This window comes from Triturus cristatus, chromosome 8, assembly GCF_964204655.1.
Source record: "Triturus cristatus chromosome 8, aTriCri1.1, whole genome shotgun sequence".
Taxonomy (NCBI): domain Eukaryota; kingdom Metazoa; phylum Chordata; class Amphibia; order Caudata; family Salamandridae; genus Triturus; species Triturus cristatus.
In genome coordinates this window covers 1,435,122,926-1,435,150,801 of record NC_140591.1, presented here as the reverse complement: position 1 = coordinate 1,435,150,801, position 27,876 = coordinate 1,435,122,926, and the positions used below count along the sequence as shown (strand labels likewise).

At 42.4% G+C, this 27,876-nt stretch overlaps 1 protein-coding gene across 1 annotated transcript; it reads right to left on the bottom strand.

Annotated features, from left to right (window-relative positions):
- Positions 1-1,639: 1,639 nt before the first annotated feature.
- On the bottom strand, positions 1,640-6,452 carry FAM181B (family with sequence similarity 181 member B). Its single transcript, XM_085623237.1, has one exon. The coding sequence runs from the start codon at positions 6,201-6,203 to the stop codon at positions 5,265-5,267; it is 939 nt and encodes a 312-aa protein (XP_085479363.1). The 5' UTR covers positions 6,204-6,452; the 3' UTR covers positions 1,640-5,264.
- Positions 6,453-27,876: the final 21,424 nt, after the last annotated feature.

Sequence of the window (27,876 nt, the reverse complement as noted above, 5' to 3'; positions counted from 1 at the left end):
ATCTCTGATCCTGATCCTACCGGTTGAAGTTTCTGATCAGTTCTCCAACCACAACCTGTAATCCTGTTCCAAAAGGCCATTACCTTTACACAAATGTATAAGAGAAATCAATTGGAAAAAATGTATGGTTCAAGATCGTATACGGTAAACTGATTATAAACCATTTTATAAATGGATGCTTAAAGAATTTCTATTGAAAAGAAATGTATTGTGTAATTTGTTTTTTGGAAAAAATCTTAGAAACTCAAAATGGGAAATGTTTCATGTTTGAATTAAATGGACAGCAGAAGGCAAAAGAGAAAAATGAGGAACCATAATTTTAAAACAAGTGGAATTAGGGAACAAATGAGAGATATAGAGGATTAAAAGATCGCCTGGCTGGCATGTTTGTGAAGGTTGGCATGGTAGAAGACAAAACCCGGAGAGGGAAACTAAATACTGAAAGAGTACTGAATGAAGACAGGAAAGGACACAGATTAAACCCACACCAGTCGAGAACAAGCAAAACCTGTAGCAGTGTGACACTTTCACCAAGGCTAATCACACAATTCTGTCACCGTGTTTATCCTTGAGCCCGCTTTGCTCTCTGTGGCCTTAGAGGCAACCTTTTGCTACTACTAATGGACTGAGCCACTACACACCCCAACATTAATCATAACCCTTGATTTATAATGAATATTTTTAGCCGTGTTCTGCCTCGGAATTTAGAACACACCAAAAGCACTGTTATTTTTTTTCTCTTAAAAAGTAGCTTTGAGCCACCTCTGCTGGCGTTAAGCAGCCAGAACTAAAATCTGGCCAAATAAATCTAAACTGCAAGTCCATGACTACCAGTATTTTACTTTTTAGATGCAAGGGCCGGCCAAAGGATAACAAGGTTATAGTAAGTAATAATCATCCTATTACATTTTATTACACTCTTTATAGAATTTTCAATTTCTACTTGTGTTTAATGGTATGCAGTGTGGTGTGACAAGCTTCCCTTTTGCTTTCTGTGCACTAGAGGTAGTCGGCAACCACAACACTTGCCAATTTTTCATTAAAGGAAAAGTCTAACCCGTAATGTTTTGGGGCATGGGCTGGCACACCGAACAAAATCCTAGAATCTCCCAGTCGTTTTTTCCATTCTCCTAACTTACTTTCTTCCAACTTTAATAGCTGAAGACTAACAGGCGGCACCCCCCATCTTTCTCTCTCTTTGCTAATCTCTGATCCCCTTCAAGCAGAATAGAAGCACGTTTGTTACTTTTTGGGGACCCCTCATGCCAATGTATTAACGAGCATCAGCTCATCCTGCGCGGGATTTGTGCCATGGGCCTGGGTGCCAGAAGGCAACCACCCTTCCTCGTTCCTTACGCCCCTGAGAATGGGAAATATTAACACATGGACTAAAACTAGTACCTCTTTGAGCATCGGTAACTCCATTAAATCAACATCTGGCATTTACAGTGCTTAGAAGCAGCAAAAGTGTGTATGAACTGCTATGAAAAATGCTATCATTATTATGAGGACACTCTATACAAATTTAACAAGTGGCTTCTTCTACTCTAACTAGCCTTGAAATAATGTATCACTGTTCTGAAACTACCTGCATTTTACTGCAATCAAGACAACACACTAAGAATGTTTCTTTCGTCCCCAAAAATAATTTATTGATTCAAAACATCCGCTATCTGCTCCTAGAGCTTTTTTGAAACAGAAATAAACGGACATGTCCATAAAATATTCAATTTAGAGTTCACAACTATACATGATAGCCTTTTTTCGCTTGTAAATTATGCTTTCGAAGCGAAGCACAAACAACATTCTGCAATGTTCCCACCAATAAAATACAGCACTTTTAGATCCATTTACAGTTTTGATGTCCTGTAGAAAAAAAAAGTTAATTATTGATAAAGACTACAATCGAGCCAGAATTAAAAAAAGACCCTGATGTATGTGGGTCAGGAACTGAGTGCACCACTGCTTGGCCTTTTTTGTTTCCTGAAGACTGTAAATTGTCACAATTGCAGGTCCCTTAAAGAGACAGCAGCAAAGGAGCTGCTTACAGCCCCCACCATTCATTTACCAAGAACCCTGCAATGGCAGAGCCTCCATAAGAGCTATAGTCTCTCTCTGTGTGACAATGAAAGCCAACTCAATAAACATGCACCTGCAGCAGAGCCTAAATGCAGGGCGTCCGCCTAGTTACCCAGCATATTGTAACGCACATCAGCAGATTAAGCAGCATTACATTACATAACCTCGTTACTTTCTTAAGAAAGTATGAAAAAAAACTTTAAACGAAGTCCAATAAAAACTGATGTGTTTAATAAAAAAGACCAGTGGTGTGTCAATGTGCTCTGTTATCCCGCCTGCTGTACCAGGCCAGCAGCTTGCACACTACGGGGTCATTTTACATTCATCTTAACAAATAATCAAATATGTTCTTCTTATCTAAATAGGGAATAGAGCATGCTCGTATTTACACAAGCTTAATCTGAGCTGTGTAACAAGATTTGCACTAGCACGGAAAATCGAACCAATTGATTTTACACTACATCTATGATTTGCTCTTTTTTTAAATGTGTAAAATAAAGTTAAATTTCACAAAAGTACTGTTCTCCGTGCCCGATCAAGAGAAAACAATGAACAAAAATCAATCTGTTCCATTTTCATACTTGTGCAAACTGGTTATGTAATATGACCCATTAGAATAACTGACTGTTCTCTGTTCTTTATGAGGCAAACAGACAACATTAAGCAATGCAGATTTCGGCCCATTTTGGGCATACAAAACTTTCAGCAATACTGCCCAAATTGTTTGCTTTAAGTTAATGTTTCTAGGAGGCTTGAAAGTGTTTTCCCCACCTCTGAGGTAAACCCATAGCTACCAATGAGCTGTTGTTATTTATTTGCAACAATCCAAAGGTGTTCTGGCTTTTAATCAGACAGTATTTTGATCAGTTTTACTTATCGATTTCCGCTTATAATGACAAAAGTTAAACTAGCCCAAATATTCAAAGTGCTTTTATGTAAATAAAATTCTGTACAACTGTCACATACAATATGGCCACTTGAAAGCATGCAAAACATGTTATGGCTCACACCAATTCTTACACCCTTGCACAACTGCTACGCACATAAATCCCACTAGCACTAGTCACATTAACTCAGTGCATCGTCTCTTACAATGTATGATAAAGACTATTCAACAATATCAAAAACATGGTGCATGTTGATGTCAATTTGCATACATAAATAAACATCAGCGCAAAAGTGTTTTACCTGTGCTAGTCAGCTATGCGCATTTGCATTTGCTGTGTGTCAAATAAGGCTGAAAGACAACCTTGTCATTGTCAACTAGGGCGTACATAAAATGATGTTGGCGCCCAACGATTATTACCTGTGCATTTCATGAGACAAACCTGCAAAGTGTGTCACAACTATTGCCATGTCTGACAAACTGGTGGGCTTGTCTTGACCTATTTTAAGCAGGACTTCCTGTCCCTTGTTCCCTTGTTAATTTATCTAACTCTCTGGGACTTAGTTTACAATAAATGCAAGTTTAGAAGAAAGGCATCAATCTTCCATTTTCATGGGATATGAGTGTTTTTCCCAGTGTGTTTCAAGTTATTACTTAGACCCCTGCTCGTAATTCCAGTTTATATCACAATCTCTTGACATCAACGTTTGGACTGATGCCTACATGGGGTCAACTGGTATTTTTATTTAACCAACCCCATTTGGTTCACTGAGCCATATAACCCACTCCACTTGAAAGCACTAGAATGTGATATATCTGAATTTGATGCTGGAACAAAATTGAACTTTACCAATATTCAAAAGTGGACAGTGTCAAGTGCTGAAAATATGAATGCAAAAGTATCCTGATCACTACAATGAAAACAGTATGTGCACTGCACATTACTGTAAACATGTCCTGTGTCATGATCCTTTAGCCAGCAGCGCTATACATACTGGGATTTGTAGACATACATAGACAGATAAATGCAAAATCACAACTCTCCAAGTCCAAAGTCACATCCGTTAAAAAGCTAGGACTGGCTAAAAGATGGCCTAAAGATATGGTGGCAGCTTACAACTATGACAGCAGAACAGAAATTGCAATAATTTAATAAGTCTCGCTGTATATTCTGACAGATTTAACTAGCAGAATCAGAACATGTGAAAAAAGTTTTGTTTTGTGGTGAAACAAATAAGATGAACTTGTACCAGAACCACAAGGCTACAGCATTAAAGAAGTAAGACTAAAGGACCCACATACCATTTGGGCCACCTTTATTGAGTCCGTGTTTTTTTGCAAAAAATAGCTTGCATTGCACAGGACAACTTGGCAGCTATAGCAACAATAACAGGTATCAAGAGGTGACAGTGAAACCAACAAGGATTTTAAGACTAGATGACATCTGAATTGCACTTGTGTGCTCTAAGGCTGAATCAGAGGATAATATATTCAACATAGCTGATAAGAAGCTCCAAGTAATGGGTGATACTATTAGCCGGCCTTGGCGTTTAGGTAATTGAATGATGCTATCTGGTACTAGCAGTTGTGTTTTTTAACACTGTAGGTATAGGATAAAATCTTCCAACATGCAAATAGTGCTGGCAAACAGCTAGGACTAGCTCAAAGTGTCACACATGACTTGGAGTCACTTGCCAATCATGATATTCCGCAAATGCATTTCAATTTGTGATTACTCTTAAAATTAAGATTTCAGACACAAACTTTTCTATCTTCCAAACATGAAACAGGGACGGAAATTAAAGTAAGGGCAGGGGCTGCTATTATGAAAGTAGAACGTTATGGCATTGTCTATCCCAAAGAGTACTAACTAAAAAAAACAATAAACTCGTGGGACTACTCAGACCCTATACTGGATGATCAAGTAGCCTTCTGCATAAAATATTTAAATAACCTGTAAGAAGGACATTTAGATGTATGCCAGACACTCAGGTCTCTGCAAAGTACAACTTGCAACACCTCTTTTACTGAGCTGAGTCGGTGCAACCTTATGCTGAATTGTGATCGGGTCTGTTATGCAGTCATTATACTTCGCTGCTTTAACGAAACGCGACTGTGTTCAGTTGTGTTGGTAGGATATCTGTAAGTAAAATTTTTGCCGTTTTACATCACGTGGAAGGTACCAAACATACTGTTCAAATTAAACGTTGCAGATTCATTGTTCTATAATAAGTACACATCGTTCACTGCTGCATTTCGTTGAAGTCCCAAAAACCATAACCCAGGTACACATCAGGGCCTAAAGGGCAGGGTACCCCGCTCTACTGTAACCGGAAGTGAAGTCATAAGGCGCCGGCGGAAGCGAGCACTCCGCAAAGAAGGGCGCAAAGGCTGGAAGAAGCGGCGGGTGCTCCTCCACTGGGGAGCTCAGGGGCGGGTCCAGGTGGGAGGTATACACGGGCTGAAGGCCAATGAACCCCGGGAGGCTCCTCTTGGAGGTACCGGAGGGGCTCCAGGGATCCGGGTACACCAGGCCTCCCAACAGGGGGTGCGGCTCGTACAGCGCGTGCTGCACGGCCAGGTCCGGGTGCGCCCTGACTGAGGCCGCCTGGAAGACGTCCTGCTCGGATATCACGCCGCTATAATCCGTGCCGAGAAGCTCTAATAGCTCGACGGCCTCGGCACTGTACCGCTCTGTGTCCGGGAGGTCCACGTCAGGGCCTCCCGCGGCTTGTGCAGGCTCTGTGAAGAAGGACGGGGGCAGGTTGCGGTTCCTGAGGGGCACCTTCTTGCTCTTTTCGCCACGGACCTCGTTGGTGTTGTCGAAGAGGGCGGCCAGGCTTTTGCTCTGAAGGCTTGACTGCGCCTGGTCCTTCTTCGGGGGCGGTCTGCAGTGGAAGCCGCCCAAGCCCGAGGGGGAGGCTGGCTGCCCTTTGGAGGGCCCCTCCTGGCCCGGGCTGATCATGCCCGTGCAGCGCTTGATCTGCTTCTGCAGATACTTCCGATGGTTCACCTTCCGCTTGGACTTTACTGGCTTGTCCAGCGCCAGTTTGATGTTGCTGGAAGCGGAGTCGATAAAGCTCAGGAGGTCCCGGGTCGTCTCCTTGAAGTCCCCACTCTCTGTTTCCCCAAGCAGACCAGCATCCTCGTAACTCTTCTCTAACTCGTAGTCCGTCAAAGAGCCGGGGAAGCAGAAGGGGATGAAATGGGGGTTCATAACCGCAGCCTGCACAGCCATCGCTCCCCGTTCTTTTAGTGAGGCTCGCTTTTGTTAATTGCAACGTCTTATTGCTTCAGGTGCCCATATCTCGGGTTTCAGCGCTACTTGTTCCTCGGCCACTGAGCCTGTTAAAAGTTTGCCAAAGCTATCTATCAAAAGGCTCCGCGGTGGTCCGCTGCAGAATGAAAGATCCTGCGCAGGATAAAACGAGTCTTGAAGCGTCAGGCTGCAGAGTTCCCGTCAGCGCGCCTCTCTCGTAAACACAGCTTCTGTGCAATGCCTGCACCCCAGAGACCCTCCCTTGCCCCACAGTGCTGCTGAGCTCAGCCCACCCCGGTGGAGAAGGGGCGGGGGCATCTCTGTACTCATCTAGTGTGGCTCGAAAGGAGCTGTTCATGGTACTCGCAGTTTCGTTTTGCTCTGCTTGTTCGCTTTGTGGATGAAAAATGTCCGAGCAAGTGAACTGTTCTTTCCTAAACGTACACACTATACATACTTTGACACGTGTATAGGACACAATCTGTTTTTTGTGTGCCAGAACAGCGATTTTGATAGTCTGGGCTTGATTTTTCAAGCCGTTTGTTGAAGTAGCAGCTTCACACGCTACTAAAGTGTTGATGATTCAGTGATGATGCTGAGCACCGGAAACCACCAGCTCAAATTAAGCACTGCTTGTACTATTCATTTACAAGCTGTTTAAATGGTATATGTCAGATTAAAAAAAACATATCTTACAGTCTTTCGTTTCACAATGATTATCCGATAGCACACTCACCAAAAACCTCTAGCTGTAATAAGTGAAAGAAAAGTAAACATCATTTTCCAGATTAAGATAATCAACAATTAATAAAAAGGCAAACTGACATTTGAACTCTGCCCTTGAACAGACAGTAAAAGTGGCAAGATAACAACAAGACTTAAAGGAGTCCTTAGTGCTCATTTACGTTTTGAATTAACAGAACACCTGCTACTTTCCAGCTTAAGTTCACTCGCCAGAACGGCCGGGTAGGTGTTAAAAAAGCTCACCCTGATAAAATCTGATTCACCATGTGCGAGTGAGCGAGCATATTTTTCGAGTCCTGAGTTATAATATTGTGGGTGCTTCAGGGGAGTGAATGTTGTGGAAGTGCCTCTTCCTTGTGTGTCTTACTGTGGGGATATGGTGAGCCTTTGGATGGTCAGGGCTTATAGTGGAGTTGCTCTTGACCCCTGAAGCCTTTAAATAGAGGACACTGAAATGAGGAAATACCTAGGACTATGTAGTTGTCTAGGTCTGTATAACATCTGCTGTCTGTGACTGAGTTCCACCATTCTGCTAATTTGACCAGTCAAGTTTACAATCTTAGATCTCAGTACATATTTCATTGTCCCCCCTGTGATTATGAAATATATATGCAGTAGGTGTTTATTGCTGAGTTGGAATGGGAGAGTACATTTAGGAAGAAGGCAGAGAGATATTGCTTAACATGGATAAACAAAACCACAATTGGTAGAAAACTAATGAGTCCACAGTAATATCCAATTCGTGGAGCACAGTGTGTGTGGTTCCTGGAACTATAAAATTGAGTCGGTATGGGCATCTTTGGATGACTATTCCATGTAAGTCTCATTAAAGCTTTCTTGTAATAATTTTTTGATATTCTTATTATTGCCCTCAACTGAGCTTTACAATCATGCAGGGCCTTTGGAGAAAGCACAAAGCGCCACTGTTGGCTGTCTAGTCGTGCAAGACCAGGTGAAAGTCACAAGTTCAGGGTGACCATGATGAAACACGGGACAGATAAAGTGACCATGTTAGTCCAGCTGAAAGAGTTACCTTCAAAAGTCCAGCACAAACAGTTCCATTTGTAGTGGAAGGGGCCACGGGAAGCAGTGAGAGCGCCGTGGATGGTCATTGATGTAGCGCGAAGAGCAGGCCTGTTGCTGTAGTGTGGTTGTTGCTGGAGTTTTACATTGGTGGTCACCGAAGTGCATATCTTGTGTGTCAGAGCGTCGCTGTCAGTTGCTGTGGTGTGAAGAGTTGAATTCACTGGAGCTCCAGGTTGGCTGGTGGTGTGGACAGCAAGATCTTTGTGAGAACAGGCCAGATCGCGAAGAGGCCAAAACTTCAGGATTTCTCATTTTCTTGGGGTATGAGCTCAGCTCATGGCGCACCAATGGTCGAGGACCTGAGGGGCTCCTCTTGGGGATCAGAAACTCTCTACAGCAGAGGTCAGAAGGGCTCAGGCTGTTCCAGGCAGCAGGTCAGCTGGACAGATACAGGGGGCCTGTGGAGCTTATTATGTCCCTGTAGCTCAGAACAACAGGTCAGACAGTTGATCCTTGGAGTCACTTCAGCCTGGGATGAAGGGCGCAGGACCAGTCTTCATTCTCAGTAAGCACGGCAGTAGAGTAGCAGGGTGGCAGTTCTGATAGCAGAGCAACCAACAGTCCTTCTGTATTATCCACAGGTCCAGGAGTGTACTCAAAGTTGGGTCTGAGGGTTCACTATTTATACCTGATGCCCACTTTGAAGTAGGAGAAAGTTCTAGAGAATTCCTTTTTAAGTTCTTGAAGTTTCCTGCCTCCCCTGTCCTGGCTCCAAGCTGGCTGCATGAACAGTGCAGTGGTGACACGTCCTTTGTGTAAAGGCAGGACACAGCCTACCCCGTTGTACGTGGGCTGTGCCTAGTTCTGCGCCACCCCATATCCTGCCAGTTGATGGCCCATCTATGCACACCCATTGCCTCTATTGTGTGGCTGTCTGGGAGGAATAAACAAAGTCCAACTGCTAACTACACCCACCCATTTGATACAGGCTGCAGGCACCAAATGGTTCTGATGAGTAAATGCGAACTTTCTAAAAGTGGCATTTCTAGAAATGTGATGCAAAATCAGACTTTACTATTAAAGAGGGTTTTAAATTACAATTCAATAGACAGCAGACTCACGATTCCTATCTGCTCCCAATTGAAAGTTTCCACTAATTAAATGTAATTAGGGAACCCAATGTTATCCTATGGGATAGGTGGGCCTCATAGTAGTAAAAAACGAGTTTAGTATTTTTGTTACTACCAGGTCATGTAAAACTGCTAAGTACATGTCCAACCTTTTAAAGACACTGCTCCCTACCATTTGGGCTTTGTAGGGCCTACTCTAGGGGTGGCTTATTTGTATTAAAAAGGGGGGTTTGGCCTGGCAGGCGGTTTATCTAGCGAGGTTGAAATGGCAGTTTAAGACTGCACACACAGGCTGCAATGGCAGGCCTGATACATGTTTAATTAAAATAGCTCCTTAAGTAGATAGCACAATAAGTGCTGCAGGTACACTAGTAGCATTTAATTTACAGGCCCTCGGTACATGTAGTACCAAATTACTAGGGACTTTCAAGTAAATTAAATAGGTCAATTGGGTGTAAGCCAATTTTACCAAGTTGAAAGGAAAGAGCACAAGCATTATAGAATGGTTAGCAGTAGTAAAGTGCACATAGCCCAAAAAGCCTACAAAATGGTTCAGAAAACAGGAGGGTGAAGGAAAAAAGTTTGGGAATGACCCTACGGAAAAGGCCAAGTCCAACAAAAATATGTTGTTAAGTATTTACCGAGCTACAGGAATGAGAATTACATTTTTACTCCCTAAGAAGTCTTTTTGATTAGAATTCTCTGAAGGTGGGAATCAAACACTTCCATTTCTAAAGTTTATCTGGAACTCTGAATTTTTATAGTGTTTTTTAGGGTCATAGCTGACATTTGCAATATTTTACCTTTGGTTCAAACCGTTTCTACTTGCAGTACTTATTTGTGCGTGAAATTGGCACCATTCGTCTCTTTAACACAGGTTGTCATTAGCCAGTTCGAAATTTCCTTCTCTCTTCTTTCATCCATCTGACTTCCCTTGGGATAACAAAGAATCCTAAGAATACCACTGTTGTGGTAGGAAAAGAGCACTTTTTCAGCTTAGCAAATGATGATTTTCTCTAAGATTCTTGAAGACAGCTCCAACGTGATTGATATGTTTCTGTTCCGACTGGGAGTAAATGAGGACGCCATCTATATATACACAACTACACATACATCCAGGAATTGTCACAACCTGATTTATGAAAAATTGGAATTCCGCAGGAGCATTGCAGAGTCTGAAAGGCATAACACAGGACTCGTAGCTACCATATTTCATGCAATATGCATTCTTCCACTCTTCTTCCTCGCAGACTCTGATAAGATGGTATTCTGCCACTTTAGTAGAAATATTTACTTGAATCACTTGTTCTAACAGAATGAGAATTAGAGGCAAAGAGTACCAGTTCTTAATAATAACCCTATTCAATCATTGCAAGACCTGAGCTCCCCATTTTTCTCTGGGACAAAGAACAGAGGTGTCGAAACCAATACATTTTAGTGCTGAGTAAATCCACTAGCCAGAAGTTCATAAAGATTGTTTTTTAAATAGTGATACTCTTGTTTTTAAGGGCATTAATTCTACTTGAAGGAAAAGAGGTTCCCAGTTGCAGGTCGGATCAAATGTCAAAACTCCAATGACGATACTAAAACAAAACTTTTCCTTTATCAAAAGCATCTCTCATGTCCTGATAACGTTAAAATCTACAAATCTAGTTAAGATACGTGATCAAATGAAAGGATGATGTATCTTATCTAGATTTGTAACAAACACTAAGGAAACATTTTTGTTGTGTCCAGTGATTAGCTCAGTATTACACGTTTAAGATATTCCATAATGGCACTGACAGAAATCGCTCGTACTGGCGGTGTATGCTGTACTTGTCCTCTCTCACTGTTAATTGCTGAATGTGTAAATAAGCGGAAGCGCTTTTACTCAAGCCATACCGTGATCAAGCCGAAATGCGAAATGTGTTGGTAGATAGTTATAGTTAGGACCGAGTTTCCATAAGAAATCTGAAAATTCTATTTTGAATAACTTTGGCGCCGGTTGACGAATCCTCGCGAAATTTTCAAAACGAATGGGGCGCTCCGTTCAGCTCCTACCCTGAAAGTCTCGGGGTGATTCGTCAAGCGGGGGCCGAGAAAAAAGGGGGGTCCCAAAACGCGTTTTCCCCATGCATTTTTCCATAGGACCTTTAGTCGAAGGTACAGCCCGAACGGCTGAACAGAATTACTTGAAATTTGGCAGAGAGGTAGCCCTCAGGTCAGGGAAGTGCCTTTTGCAGGTCTGGTGTCAATCTGTTCAGTAGTTCCTGAGAAAATAGCATTTAAAAGCATATAAATATCTATAAGCGCGCACCGTGCGAGCACCCTAACGTGCGCGAGCGTAATTCTGATTGGTGGTTATATGTTAGTCAACGTTCGAATCGGTCGAAAAAAGGAAGTGTCGGCCGCCATTTTGTTTGTTTTCAGCGCGAGAGTGAAAAAGGAAGGTGGCGAACGTGAAAAGGGGGCAGGGTAGAGAGTTCCTGACCCCCTAGCCTTTGTCAGGGGGTCCCTGAAGGAACCCGAAGGCAGAAAAAATGTTTTACATTTTTTTAAAAAAAAATCGCGGGGGTGCGCGCACCATGCGTGCACGGTGAAAAAACAAAAAAAAAAACAAAAAAATTTAATACGTCGTTTATTGTAAAATAAATATATAAAAAAAATAATAATAAAGAAAAAAATTAACATTTAAAAAACCGTACAAATTCACTGAAAAAACCAAATGTTTCACACACGCTATAGTTAGGAATCAGCATTTAAAAAACCTTGCGAATTCACTTAAAAAACCATAGGTTTCACACATGTTATAGTTAGGTGGATATTTCACTCGTAAAAAAACAATGACATTCCCCCGTTATAGTTAGTTCAGATAACTATAACTCGCGCGACCCCCACTCTATCACAAGGATGATGTCATCAGTGATGTCATGAGTGATGCCACTGACCATGTCATGAGTGATGTAATATGTGACGTCATGAGCAGTGGATTGCGGGCGCACAAGTTATAGTTATCTGAACTAATTATAACGGGGGAATTTCATTGGTTTTTTACGAGTGAAATATCCACCTAACTATAACATGTGTGAAACCTCTGGTTTTTTAAGTGAATATATATATATATATATATATATCATCTACTGGCGATCGCCAGTAGATAGTTATAGTTAGGACCGTGTTTCCATAGGAAATCTGAAAATTCAATTTTGAATAACTTTGGTGCCGGTTGACGGATCCTCGCGAAATTTTCAAAACTAATGTGGCGCTCCACTCAGCTTGTACCCTGGAAGTCTCGGGGTGATTCGTCAAGCGGGGGCTGAGAAAAAAGGGGGGTCCCAAAACGCGTTTTCCCCATGCATTTTTCCATAGGACCTTTAGTCGAAGGTACAGCCCGAACGGCTGAACAGAATTACTTGAAATTTGGCAGAGAGGTAGTCCTCAGGTCAGGGAAGTGCCTTTTGCAGGTCTGGTGTCAATCTGTTCAGTAGTTCCTGAGAAAATAGCATTTAAAAGCATATAAATATCTATAAGCGCGCACCGTGCGAGCACCCTAACGTGCGCGAGCGTAATTCTGATTGGTGGTTATATGTTAGTCAACGTTCGAATCGGTCTAAAAAAGGAAGTGTCGGCCGCCATTTTGTTTGTTTTCAGCGCGAGAGTGAAAAAGGAAGGTGGCGAACGTGAAAAGGGGGCAGGGTAGAGAGTTCCTGACCCCCTAGCCTTTGTCAGGGGGTCCCTGAAGGAACCCGAAGGCAGAAAAAATGTTTTACATTTTTTTAAAAAAAAATCGCGGGGGTGCGCGCACCATGCGTGCACGGTGAAAAACCAAAAAAAAAAACAAAAAAATTTAATACGTCGTTTATTGTAAAATAAATATATAAAAAAAATAATAATAAAGAAAAAAATTAACATTTAAAAAACCGTACAAATTCACTGAAAAAACCAAATGTTTCACACACGCTATAGTTAGGAATCAGCATTTAAAAAACCTTGCGAATTCACTTAAAAAACCATAGGTTTCACACATGTTATAGTTAGGTGGATATTTCACTCGTAAAAAAACAATGACATTCCCCCGTTATAGTTAGTTCAGATAACTATAACTCGCGCGACCGCCACTCTATCACAAGGATGATGTCATCAGTGATGTCATGAGTGATGCCACTGACCATGTCATGAGTGATGTAATATGTGACGTCATGAGCAGTGGATTGCGGGCGCACAAGTTATAGTTATCTGAACTAACTATAACGGGGGAATTTCATTGGTTTTTTACGAGTGAAATATCCACCTAACTATAACATGTGTGAAACCTCTGGTTTTTTAAGTGAATATATATATATATATATCATCTACTGGCGATCGCCAGTAGATAGTTATAGTTAGGACCGTGTTTCCATAGGAAATCTGAAAATTCAATTTTGAATAACTTTGGCGCCGGTTGACGGATCCTCGCGAAATTTTCAAAACTAATGTGGCGCTCCACTCAGCTCGTACCCTGGAAGTCTCGGGGTGATTCGTCAAGCGGGGGCTGAGAAAAAAGGGGGGTCCCAAAACGCGTTTTCCCCATGCATTTTCCCATAGGACCTTTAGTCGAAGGTACAGCCCGAACGGCTGAATAGAATTACTTGAAATTTGGCAAAGAGGTAGTCCTCAGGTCATGGATGTGCCTTTTGCATATATGGTGTCAATCTGTTTAGTAGTTCCTGAGAAAATTGCAGTTAAAAGCACATAAATATCTATAGCCGCGCACCGTGCGTGCACCGTGCGCGCACCGTGCCGTGCGCGAGCATAATTCTGATTGGTGGATTCATGTCAGTCAACATTCGAATCAGTAGAAATCAGGAAGTGTCGGCCGCCATTTTGTGTGAGACAGTAAAAAAGAAAGGTGGAGAACGTGAAAAGGGGGCAGGGTACAGAGTTCCTGACCCCCTAGCTCTTGTCAGGGGGTCCCTGAAGGACCATGAAGGGTGAAACATTTTTTTTATTTATTTTTTTAAAATCGCGGGGTGCGCGCATGGTGCGCGCACCATCGCGAGGTGCGCGCACGGTGCGCGCACGGCGGAAAGAAAATCATAAAAAAAATAGAATTAAAAATCAAATTTAAGTGTTTAGATGTTAGGTGGCTCTAAAAAGAGCCGTTGTGTTAATTGAGGGACAGAGGAACAAAAAAATGGCAAAAATTATAGGGTGCCGCACGTGTGCTGCTGTATCTTGCTCTCTATTAGAGGAATGCTGGTGTCCCCATAAGAGAGAAGAGCATTGCACGCATTGCACCGTATATGCACCCTCTTAAACAGAGGGTGTATATCCAGAGGAACAGAAGCAGGTGAAGCTGCCGCCGCAGATGAAGTGCTCGGCTGAGCTGCCGATGATGTGCTCGGCTGAGCTGCTGCGGATGTGCTCGGCTGAGCTGCTGGAGGGTTTTCTCCAGCAGCTCGAGCATAAGCCACAGGATGTACATCTCTAACGTGCCTGATCATAGTGAAGATACTAAAAGAGTATTTATTTTTAGGATCTCCTCTTGATAAGACACGATCACAAAGAGTGCAGGTGACTTTTGGAGCATTCACCTTCTTCTGCCCCTCTGGAAAAGTGAAAAATTGCCATATAAAAGAGTTTTTCTGTTTCCTCTGTCTCTGTGGCACAAGGGTCTCCTGCTCACTCCCAGAAGATGACTGCTGGTCTGCCATTCTCAAGTGCTGGAGTACTGGAAAAGCTGCTCAGCTCCTTCTCCCAGGGAATCAGAAGTAATAATGAGGGGAGTGGGTGTGGTGTTGGAAGTTTCTGGAACTGAAACTACTATAAACCAATGAAAAGTGTTGTTTCTTAATCACATGACCTGAAACTACTATAAACCAATGAAAAGTGTTGTTTCTAAATCACATGACTTGCCGTGCGCGCACCGTGCATGCACAATGCGTGCACGGAGCACGCACGCATGGGCGTACGGAGCACGCGCGCATGCGCGTACGTGCAGGAAGCACGCACGCATGCGCGTACGGAGCACGGGCGTACGGAGCGCGCATGATGTACGCATGCACACGTGGAGCACGTACACATGTGCACACGGAGCACGTACGCATGCGTGCACCGTACGCGCACGGTCAAAAACACTTAAAAAAAAAATAAAAAAATTTAAAAGTGTTTATACGTTTATAGAAGATATTAACTATGCTGTTCAACTCTATCCAAATTTAAAAAAAAAAAACTGAGCCATTCCATATTACAGGATAAAGTTAATCTATAACTATATATATAGGTAGCTTATTGTAAAATAAATAATTAAAAAATATAATACATTCATAAATTAGCATTTAAAAAACCTTGCAAATTCACTTAAAAAACCATAGGTTTTACACACGTCATAGTTAGGAATTAGCATTTAAAAAACCTTGCAAATTCACTAAAAAAACCATAGGTTTCACACACATTATAGTTAGGAGTTAGCATTTAAAAAACCTTGCAAATTTACTGAAAGAACCATAGGTTTCACACACGTTATAGTTAGGAATTAGCATTTAAAAAACCTTGCAAATTCACTGAAGTGGATTGCGGGCGCGCGAGTTATAGTTAGCTGAACTAACTATAACGGGGGAATTTCATTGGTTTTTTACGAGTGAAATGTCCAGCTAACTATAACATGTGTGAAACCTATGGTTTTTTTCAGTGAATTTGCAAGGTTTTTTAAATGCTAATTCCTAACTTTAACGTGTGTAAAACCTATGGTTGTTTCAGTGAATATATATATATATACTCTTCCTTTAAGTGTATTCTCGATTTCATTGTCTTCAGAACTGTGTGGATAAATACTTCTTTACCTCAATAGTTTGGTATCTAAACAAATTATGAGATCACCCTGCTAGATATATTCTCCATTTGACATTTACTAATGCAGTAGTTTAATTATGTATAACATTCAAACTTCATTCTGCTTTCTCTTATCCAAATGTGGCTTTCGTAACTCTTGAAGGATCAAAACAGGCTTATTTTCCATTTCAAATATCCAGTTTTCTTTTAATTTGAATTAGATTTTGGACAAGATTTGCTACTCTTCAGTTATTTTTCATTTACAAGGGCATCTGAATGTTTATCCATTGCAAAATGTATCCACTTTGTATTTTGTGCTTCAGTTCAAGAACAGACTTTTTTGTCTTTCCAAACTTTAAACAAAACTTGCAGCAGATTGAGAAGACGTTTTCCTGATTTTGTTCATAAGTGTGTTCTCTCAGTGCACTTTATTAGTCACTCGTAAGAAAATGCAATTAGAGTTTTGATCCTTGGTAAGACACATGGTTAGTACCTTTTTTAGGATTTGTATATTCCTCTTTCTTTTACTCAATAGGATGATCTCCATAACAAGTATCTTCTCTTGAAAAGGGACTTTAATGTCCTGCTTTGCTGCAGAACTGGAATTAAGTAAGAGTGCATCCAATAACTTCCTGTCACCGTGAAACCGTAAAGATTGCCAACCAGCAGTTGACGTAGGGCTGGTTTAAATAGGCCAAAAGATGGCTGTTGAGATTGACCACAAGATCTTGTCCAAAAATATGAAAGATCTCTGCTCACGTTTTACCTTAATGAGACAGGATTGAAGAGAACCAAGCCAGGGTCAAATGTCACATTTTTGAGGGACTCATACTGGTGAGGGTGTCACAGAGTTTGGGGTCACAAGAGTGACAGATTGTTCTTGATATGGCTTACATCCATTACCTTCACAGAGAATGGGGAAAATAACGGGAAATAGCCTTCTTCAGGAATTAAGCCACATCAACTGTCCATTACAGGTTTAAACTGCGGATAGAACACTCTGACAAGAAAGAGGTCCCTTGCCTATATTATGACTTGGACGGTAGCAACAAACGTGACCTTATGGAAGGGACCAGGCTTCCCTGTCATGGGTTTAGTGCATAGAGCTGGGTGGCACCATACTGTGTTTTGTGAATCCATAGATGTGGCTTTATCTTTTTACCTGTGTCACAGGAGTGGTAGCCAACTTGCCCACACGTACTGTTTTGCTTCTATCATTTGCTGGAAGAAGCTTTTCATTTGACCTAAAACGTCTAGAATCCAGCCTGCCTGCTGAGAGAGGGAAGGAGCCTGCCAACCCTGCAGGAGGAGTAACTTGTCAGCAAGAGTCAGTTGCAGCAAGACTTTGGTATCAGTAGGGTCTGGCAAAGGAGGAGCAGGACCAAAAAGTTTCATCTGTGTATCCCAGGTGTTGGCGCATAATAGACTCTCCAGCTCCCAGTTCCAGGTGGGAATTGTGGCTTGACAAGGGCTGCTGTGACCAAGATCACTATTGCAGCTTGACCTAAGCTTGACTTCCCCCTAAGCCCCCAAAAAATCATGTCTGACACTTGTCCTCAGTGTTGCATCTGAACCGGTATCACCAAAAACGGACAACTATTGCCTATTATACCCCACTATTGAAATTGTTTTAGTTTTGTCATGTACGTTATTCACAACCCCAAATTTTACCCACCTCAAAGGGTTGGTTGTCATCATCCCAAAACTACTAGGATATAATGTGATAGAGAGAGGTAACTATAAGAAATGTAATCACTTTATTGTGATGTACATTCAAAGAGTCAAATAATTCAATAAAACTCCAGATGCATGAATCCTTGAAGAATGGTTCTTTATTTCATATCAAATTCTGAACCATAAACCAATACGATCTACAACACTTTTCATTCCCATATCAAATGGAGCTTCTTCATGGCACTAAATCAAAATTGCCTTACCTGTATTGGGCAATTTTAATACATGAGTTGAACAGCCCAAAAACACACAGGCTGTGCACCTCATTAACACTTTTGTGGGACTTGAGCTCTTTTAAGAGGTTGAAGGATCTACCCATAAGAACGGCCACATGCTAGACCTAATTTTTGTCCAAAAGCGCTGGTCGCCAGGATGGGCATTGCCCCCCTCCCCCGCCCCCCCCCCCCCCACCATGCCTGGATTAATCCTTTTTTGATTCGGTACAAGATCAAGTGGCAAAGTAAAACTTGTAATCAGAAGGCTACCAAGTGAAAGCCCTCTTTTGTATGCCTCTGGATAACATTTTCCACTAATAGTCTAAATGACACTCTCAACCCGGTAGATAGGCTGAGAGATGTTCACTCTGTAAGTTCTGAGTAAAGAAGTCATCTTGAATTGGTTAATCGTGCATTAGATATCACTCTTCCCTTCAATAGCTCACATTATAATGAGGCTCGTCCTTCTGCCCCGTGGTTCACTGCCTCCCTGAAGTTGTTGAAATTGGCAGTAAAATGCTTTGAAGGATCTGGTGCACATAACCTGGAGTCCAAACTTGAGCTGAAGGGTATCATGAAGTCCTATAAAAGTTGGTTTTAGCCACTAAGGCAGATTTCTTTGCTAATAAAATCCTGGGTGGGTTTCAACCACCCAAAAGAGATCTTTCCAATATTTTGCTCTTTTCCTCTCCCTCCTACATAATGCAGTCCTTTGAAAATTCACAACTACTCTATGATAAACTATCTTATCTCTTTTAGGACAAAATATCAGCAGCGTGTGAAAACTTTGCCCAACCATTCATATTTCCAGTCGTAGAGGATTTGCTTTCAAGATGTGGGACTATGGTTGGCTTATGGATCTCTACTGTATCCCCTTTACTTGTGTAGTTGAGTTGTTAAATCCTGGCTTGTTCATGGTAATAGCTTGCTCTATCTCATCGGGCTTCCTGCTGGATCCAATTCCAGGTGGGGTCTAAAAAGATGTCTCATCTTGTGTGGCAATGCATTTGTTGGGACATGTGTAATGCTCTTGTACCTGATGAGTGGAAAAAGGCCCTGCTTGTGCCACTACTGAAAAGGGCTGATACCAATCCATCTTACCTTAGCAGTTTTAGTCTAATATCTCTGATACCTTTCCCAATACAAATCTTGGAGAAACATGTTAATGGGCAGGTATGGGGTTTTGTGGAACAGCCTTAGACCCAGCTCAATCATGATTGCACTCTGCTCATGGAACTGAAACCGCCTTAGTGCCTGTCCATGATGAGCCGAGAATGTCAGCAGATCGTATTCATGTGGTTGCCTTGGTGTTACTTGATTTACCTGTGGGTTTGGGTCCAGTATATCATATCATCTTGTTGGTAATGCTGGTGGAGGTAGGCATTTGTGGTTCCTCTCTGCACTGTTGTAGGTCTTATCTAAAGGGTAGATGCCGAGCTGTTCACCTCCCTCCTTTTTAATCTCAATTTAATGCCATATCTCAAACCGTTCTGCGCATTGCCCAATACTTTTTAACCTCTATATTCACCCATTGGCCTGGCTCATTAAATCCTGTGGTGTAAATGTTTAGAATGATGCAGATAGCACACAACTGCTTATCTTTGTTAATAACACTGTCTTGTCCTCTTGATGTTTTCATTCAGGGTATGACTGCACTTAAATCATCATAGTTGTTCCCTAATTATTTGACATTTAATGCGAACAAAATTAAAGTCTTGTGCTTTGCTAATATTAGTCTCACACAGACTCTACCTGCACACCACCGACTAGCTCCCCGGGAAGTTGCTCCCAGCCCATCTGATGTGGTATGCGATTTGGGTTTCTACTTAGATGACAAACTGTCCTTCTCTATGCAGGTTAATCAGTTATTTGCAACTTGCTTTTCTCTCTGCAAGTTCTGTTGAAAATCCTTCCACTTCTTCCCGTTTCCGCTTGTCCATTGGTGGTCCAGTCAACTATTTTTAGCTGATGGAACTACTGCTACTCTCTATTCCTGGGTTCTCTTGCTAGACTTCTCAATAGGTTAGAGTATATTCAAAATGCTGTTGCAAATCTTGAGTTACATTGGCCATACCACTCTTCCACCTCTACTGCCCATGACTCATTACACTAGCTGCCGCTGCCAAAGAGGATCAGCTTCAAATCTCTATGCTTTGTATACAGAGAATTCTGTATGACAGGCCCTTTCTATCGCCAGCAGAAGTTCATACATTGCATGCCCCTCCACAGACTGCAGTCTTCTGATACATACTTGGTATTTATTCCAAAGCTTAGGTGCGAATAATCCTTTTCGTTAAGATTGGACCGACTTTGGAATTCTCTTCTCCTCTCATTGCACAAAAATACAAGAGCTGTTATCTTTTAGAAAGGCCTTAAAAACGTGTCTCTCTATTCTCAGTTGTTGTTGTGTACAATCAGTAGTCATGACTCCCCACCAGGCACTACCTTAGCACCAGGACACCTGTACTGGGAACAGTGCACTCTATAAAATAATTCACATAGCAAAACAGCTGCTTACATCTCAGAGGAAGCAGTAACTGGTGTTGGCAGCCGCTGGGAGTAGGCAGGGGTTCTGAGAGCACTGCCTGTTCCTCCTAATGTTTTCCCAAATTAGAGAACTTTTATTTTTTTAAAGCAGCACATTTAAGAAATACTGGCTTCTCCTTAAAAAAATGTTTTACGTTTTTAAATGCAAACACAAAAATGGGTGGTCTGTTCTCACTTGTGGGCCACAAGTCCTGTGTAGAGAATCAAAGGGGTTCACAAATTGTGTCATACCTAACTAATATTCATATGTGAATGCTGATTTAGTACACAAGTTACTTCACAAAATCAGAGTCGGTGCGCAATTTTAGACAACTTTCTGGGAACAGATTTTTAATACATGTGGTGAACAGTGCTGTTTAAAAGGAGCCTTGTGCAAAGGGATACGGAGGGATCCTAATGAAGGGTGTGTTAGACCTGACATCCTTAGAGTGCTCTTCCCTCAAATGTTTTGCCTTCACTCCTCCTGTTTTGCTGGAATTTTGTTTTTGTTGGCATTAGGACTGTGCATTGTGCAACTACTAACCAGTGCTAAAATGCTTATTCTCTCTCATTTAAACATGCTTAAATAGGCTTACGCCTGATTGGCACATTTCATTAACTTTTAAGTCCCTAGCAAAGGGGTACAACATGTACCAAGGGCCTGTAAATTAAATGCTACTAGGGGACCTGTAGCACTTGTTGTGCCATCCATAAAACATGTCTCAAAGCCTGCCATTGCAGCCAGTGTGCAGTTTCAAACTGCTAGTTCGACCTGGCAAAATAAACCTTTTGCCAGGCCTAAACCTCCCTTTTAAATACATATAACTGAACCCTAAGGTAGGCCCTAAACAGCCCATAGGGCAGGGAGCATGGCCCTAAACAGCCCATAGAGCAGGGTGCATTGAATTAAAAAAGATGGACATGTATTTTTAAGTTTTACATCTCCAGGTAGTGAAAGACTCTTAAATTAATTTTTTGACTACGGTGAGGCCTACTTCTCCTATAGGATAACAGTGCGTTATCTTACTACATTTAATAAGTGATAACGTTTGTTTAGGAACAGGTAGAAATGTCATGTTTGGTGTCAAATTAATTTTAATTTAAAACCCTATTTAATAGTAAAGTCGGATTGTAAGTCACAGTTCTGAAAATGCCACTTTTAGAAAAATTGCCTTTTCTTGTCTGAACAATTTAGTGTCAGCAGCCTGTGTCCTAGGTAAAATAACTGGACGTATTGGCAGTTGGTCTTTATGTATTCCTCACAGACACTGAAACCAAGGGGGACTAAATGTTGGCAGGATAAGCCATCATGACAGGATGGGAAAGGCGGAGCTGTACACAGCCCCACTTACTTTTCAAAGGCGCTGCCTCAGCAAACTCACAAAGGATGTCACAATAACCCTTTGTCATCCCAGACATTCTGGGACAAGTGGAGGGAGAAAGGAAATTCCAGAACAGTCTTTGGGGGTAAAACTATAGACGCTTCTTCCGCTTCAAAGCTGGCACCAGATATAAAAATAGGACCCCCAGACCTACTCTTCAGTACACTACAGGACCTGTGAATACTCCAGAAGAAGGACTGACCTCCTGCCAGGGAACTGACCTGCTGCTTGAGGCCTGGCCTGCTCTCTGAGAATGAAGGCTGGACCTGCTCCCTTCATGCCAGGCAGAGTGACTCCAAGTTACATATCTCTAGTTCTGATTGGATTTTTGTCTTTTTGGTCTCATAAAATTTTACTCTATATTTTTAAATTTCTAAATTTGTGTGGGATTTTTCCTGTGTTGTGTTTTTACTTTATTGCTGTTGGCGTGTTGCATAAATCCTTTACACATTGTCTTAGTTAAGCCTGACTGCTTTTGTGCCAAATTACCAGAGGGTTAAACACAAGCTAAATTTAGTGACTTTTGTTGTTCACCCTGACAGGGACTGTGGTTGTTACTAGAGGATGTTCTTCACCACCTTCAATCAAAAACCCAATTTTGTACAGGGTGCTCCAGAAGGAATATGGCAAGCATACACTACAAAAATATTTTGTTATGGAAACACCATCTTTTATTGTATTTTTTAGTAACTATGTAAATTGTGATGAACATTTCCACGTTGAAAAGCACCCCAGGAATCCACATAAAATAATTAATGAAATAAGGATGTTCTGACACCAAAATGTCATCTATTATAAGTAAAGTGTTTTGTGTTTTAGAGCTATTTTAATATTGTATGTAGGATGGATGAGTAAGCAGCAAGATATTTTTATATTATAAGAAACCGGCCACAGTTGGTGACGTAGATCATTAGTTGACCATATAGGTGGATCTATGCATATAGCTGTCCATTTTAGAATTTTGACGTGTCCTAATGTCAGCGACAATTGATGTTTTTACTTGCACAGGCAGTTATGATCTCAGATAAATGTCTATACTAATTTAACTCCTATTTAGCGTTGTGTGCATTCATTCAAAAGTGAAAGAAATTCTCTAGTTCAGTTGATCAAAAGAGCTTTCTTATCATTTCAAGGAATGTGGCAGAGCTGTTGTTCCTAATAGCATGTAGAAGCCTGTTGACATATATCTTGTAAAAGTGTAAGCAACACTCTACTTTTATGGCATCCAATTTGTGTTCTTCATCCACTTCAGATCTTCAGAGCTTTTACTTACTTAAACCTCTGCTGGCAGGATTATTGCCCTTCCGCATTACACAGTAAGCGCTGAATTTGTAAAGTGCAAACTGAGCACGTGTGACTCAAGTCTGCCTATGGGAGAGAGCAGCATGCTAAAAATAGATTACTGATAACTGCAACGTGTGCCGGAGCCCTCAATTTGGGCATTCTGATGATGCTCTTGTTGGCATTGGATGGGAAGGGTTGCAGAGATTGATGCTTTAATTTCCCCAACTCTCCTAAGCTGTTGAATTTAGCATAGTGAGGCCCACATCTGTACACAGCAAAGTATTGAATTTGCATCCTCTTTTGAACAAAAGATTTTAAAAATCTAATTTGAGAAGCAATTGCTCCAGTAAAAAAAAGCAGCAATGTGTTACTACTGGAAATAAAGCCCCGTATCAGTGAGAATACACACACAGAGAATGGACAGTGATTGAAAGGACACAGAGGAAGTGGAAACAGACTGAGCAGTGGGTCTCGCCTTTGAAGGACTTTAGACAACCTTTTGGGTTTGCCAATGCTGAACAGCATCAGCAGTATGATGATCTATGCAACCACGTTCATCATTAAGTATGTGCACACGTGTCAAAATGCCCCAGTGGCCTTTTTTTATTTACCATTCCAAGATGGCAGATGTCCCACTTGGAGCCGGAAATTGAAAACTAAAAAAATTGTGTGTTGCAATGAAACGAATGGCTCGGTAGCAAATTGCAGCCAGCAGGCTAGTGCGCCCTCCATAAATGGAAAAAAATAATAATAATAATTTTAAAAATAGTGACAGGGACGAGTGGGAGAGCACTGGTGAAGCGGGGGGTGGAAGGGAACAAGTACATTTGAGATGTCATCGATAATGTCATAAATTATGTCATAGAACGTCGTCAGTGATTTAATGAGTGTGGTCATAAGCAGTGCATGGCAGGGGGGCATGTTTTAGTTAGTTCTGCTAACTATAACTGGTGGATTTCTGTGTTTTTTTAGTTCAAAAATTTAATGTTTTCACTGACATATTCATCTACCTATAATGTTACTTTACCCTTTGTTTGTAAAGTGGGAGGGTGCCATGTGGTCCCCCTCCCCGAGCCTCATTAAGCCTATTAGGCACTGGGGACTTCAGGGCCTTATGTTTTTTAAAGAGGAGGGGTCCAAGTGGCCCCCTCCCTAAGCCTTATTAGGCCCATGGGACCCTATCCCCCAGAGACATATTTTTAAAGAGGAGAGAAACAAAGTGGCCTCCTCCCTGAGCCTTAATAGGCACTGGGGACCCTATCCCCCAGGACCATAAGTTTTGTAAAGGGGAGGGGGACCAAGTGCCCCCAAACCTTATTAGTCCCTGGGGACCCCATCCCCGAGGCTGTTTTTTTTAATTAAAGGAGATGGGAAGGCTGCGTGGGCCCCCTCCCTGAGCTTTGCTAGGACCTAGGTACCCCATCCCCAGGGCACTACTTAAAGGGTAGGGGGGACGCGGCCCCCATCCCTAAGCCATCCCACATAATTAAATAAATAAAGGTAGGTGTCCTAGTTCCCATGCAGGGCACCCACCATACAAAGGGGGTGGCGGGGGAGTCTCAGGGCCCCTGTGGTCCCAGCTAGCTGCTCCCTGCGGGCAGGAGCAATATTTGTATCTGTTTCCCTGCCCGCAGGAGTTAGAGCAGGGAAACAGATCAAAAGTCATTTTCAAAGCTCACGTGGGCTGGGAGCAGACTTTGTGTTTGATCCCATGTGGCAGGAGTTTTGAAAATGCTCCTGCAAGGTGGGAGCAAACACAGATCTCTCTGCCTGTGTGAAAAAGGGAAACTGCTGTGACCTGGGTGTGGGCTCCACAGGACATAGCTAGTGAGGCAGCCCAGGGGATGGGGTTCCCCGGGCCATTAAAGGCTCAGGTAGGAATTGGTTCAGCAGCCACAGAGGATGGGGTCTCCTGGGGCTTTAGAGGCTCAGGGAGGTGGCCCACACATCCCTTTCCCTTTTTGATAAATGTTGTCCCCGACGGTGGGGTCCTCAGAGCCTATGATGGCTCAAGAAGCAGAGCAGCGCAGGCCCCCACTCCATATTCAATAATTGGGCCTGTGATGATGCAGGGGGGGGGCTCTCTCCTCCCATTAATAAAGCAAAGCATCCCCGGCCGCTATTTTCTATTTCTTTTTTTACGATCGTGACATTTTGCAGATTTTTAAAATTTTGTTTTTGGCCTCAGGCACTCCTGCGAAAGTCTCTTGAGCCTCTCGCCGACCCTACCATCCAGATATAAAGTTATTTTTTCACCTTAATTTCTCAAAAATTGCTGAACGGATTTACATGAAGTCTCAAAAAGCACAATCTGCGGATCAAGATCTAGCTTCCTGCCAAATTTGGTGAATTCCGTTCAGCGGTTTTTGCGGTAGCCCTTCTTGAAGAAGTCTATGGAAAATGCATGGGGATTTTGTGTTTTGGGACCTCCCCCTTTTTATTTGCCCCCCTCCCTTTGACAGCTCATCTCAAAATGATCCATGCACAAACTTGTCAAAAAATTACTTTTTTGAAAGCTTTCGTGGAGATTTGTCAAACGGTGCCACGATATTAGCAACACAATAAACGCATTTCTTATGGAACAGCTTACCCAACTATAACTACCCAGTGGCGACGGCTACTGGGTAAAGGCTTGCGTTGATAAAAACATGTGATAAAGGCGTGCGTTTTAAAGTCTTACAGCCAATTTGAAGAAGGATCCAATTCGATCAGCGGAAACCTGTAGAGAAAATATATTAGTAATCTTATTGTAAAGTTATTTGGGAGCTTACCCGTGCTTACAGTAGTGATGGTCTTTTTTGTTTGCTGACCCGTGACTCATCAATGTTGTTTAATCCATCTGTACATGGTTTGTAACCCCCTCCACGTACATTTTTGTAGAATTCATTATTGGTCTCAGATACAGCGTTTTCAAAACCCATTGACACTGTGTCATGCTGCAATCGAGGGCCTAATGAGCTTGAGTGACATCAGATTTAGAGAGCAGGAATATCCGGTGAATCAGAAAGAAATGCTAAAGGGACCCGGATCCTATAATGGAAGGCTGAATTAATTCAATTAAAGGGCTTAGGGAGCTCGGATACGGTTTGCTGGAACACTTTACTGCATCTGGAAAATGTCAGAGACTTAAAAACAAAAGCCCCCCATGCAAACTGGCACTTCCATTCATCTGCATGAAGGGTCCGGATCTCCATATTGTAAACAAGACGGGGAGCTTTAATAAGCTGAATAAGTGCATTAAGCCAAGAGCAAGTCTTTGACCTGCTTTAAGGCAGCGGAAATTCTCACCTGGACTGGAGTGACATTAAAGGGTGAATAATAACAAACTGTGAAAGGTGTTAAAAGTGTTCTTTTTAATTCGTAGAAAAACGGTGCTCCTACTAAACCATGCCTCCCTGAATAATACTGCTCACCCCCATCATTACCCATAATGCATCGTGGCTAGGATCTTCTGCCAGGGTCACAGAGGAGCACGCTTTGCAGAATTGGCCGCGTTTTCCTTGGCTCGGTGAATTCTGAAATGGGCTCGAAAACAGTTCCCAGGGCTTTGGGGGACGCAGCGAACGCTCATGCATGTTCGATTACTCGCATCTGACTGAGTAAGTACAATGTGCCGTCTTACATGTGCTCGGTTGCAGGCAGCGATTAATAGCAACGTGTTTGGCGGCTGCTGCGAGTTATCACCGACGGCGAAAACGTGAGAACACATAAATGCTGTTTCATTAAAAAGGAAAAAAAAGTTTTCCTCCATCTCTATTTTTCTGAGGTGTCTGCGTCAACGTCATTGAAAGCTGAATATATCACATGCAAAACGTCTAGGGTGCTCCATTTCTAATGCTAAAATTGTAGAATGAAAAACCTGCGCGAGGTGACGAGGCGGTCTTCTGGTGGGAATATTTCCGACCTGGGCAGGTGTTAGCTTTCCCTCCTGGAACCTGGCTTCCTGGTCACACCCTGATCAGCTCCCTCCGAAAGTCTGCTTTCGTGCACATTCTCTTCCCACAGTGGGAATTTCTGCCCTTACCTGACAAGCATTATCGGTCGCCTTTGACATACAGCCCTGCAGGGCCCAAAATAGGCGGGTATTCATTCCCAGGCCTGAAAAGACGCTTTGTGCCCAGGATTCATTAAACTGCGCCGCACAGCCCTTCCTAAATGAGGCTCAATAATGAACAGTCGATTTAACTGGAAAAGCTGCTGGAGCTGTTAAATTAAAGGGAAATAAAGGGCACTTCAGGCGCAGTGTGCCAGAAGAAACGGTGACCTAAACTATTCCGGCTTTATTGAACCCTCAGTAGCCAATCTAAAAATTTGCTGGAACTTTACTGGAAACATTGCGTAAACGATCTAAATGTTGTATTCTTTGCGAGAGCAAACGGGGAAGTAGACATTCAGCGGAAGCTTGCCACATTGAAAAGGAGTGCATTTGATGTGAAACACAAAAGATGATGGGAGACTGCTTGCAATAAGTATAACCACTGGCAATAGCTCGGGTAGCACTCCAACCCATCGTTCTTTTGCTCACCATGCCACCTCAGTTTGGACCCAACTATATGCAAATCAGCCTTGACCCTGCTCCTCATAGAAACAGTCCAACCCGAACTGCCAAGCCAGTTCCTCCTTGGAGCACAACACCAGCTACCCAGGACCAGTTTTGACTTATTTATGGGTTCATCAGCCAGATACAGCTTGGTTCCAGTGATACAGTGAGCAGAGGAACAATATGTGAGCTTACCTATGCCACTTAGGGCGGTACATGAAGCACACACAAGGTGATGGGAGGCTGCTTGCAATAACTCTAACCACTGGCAATAGCTCA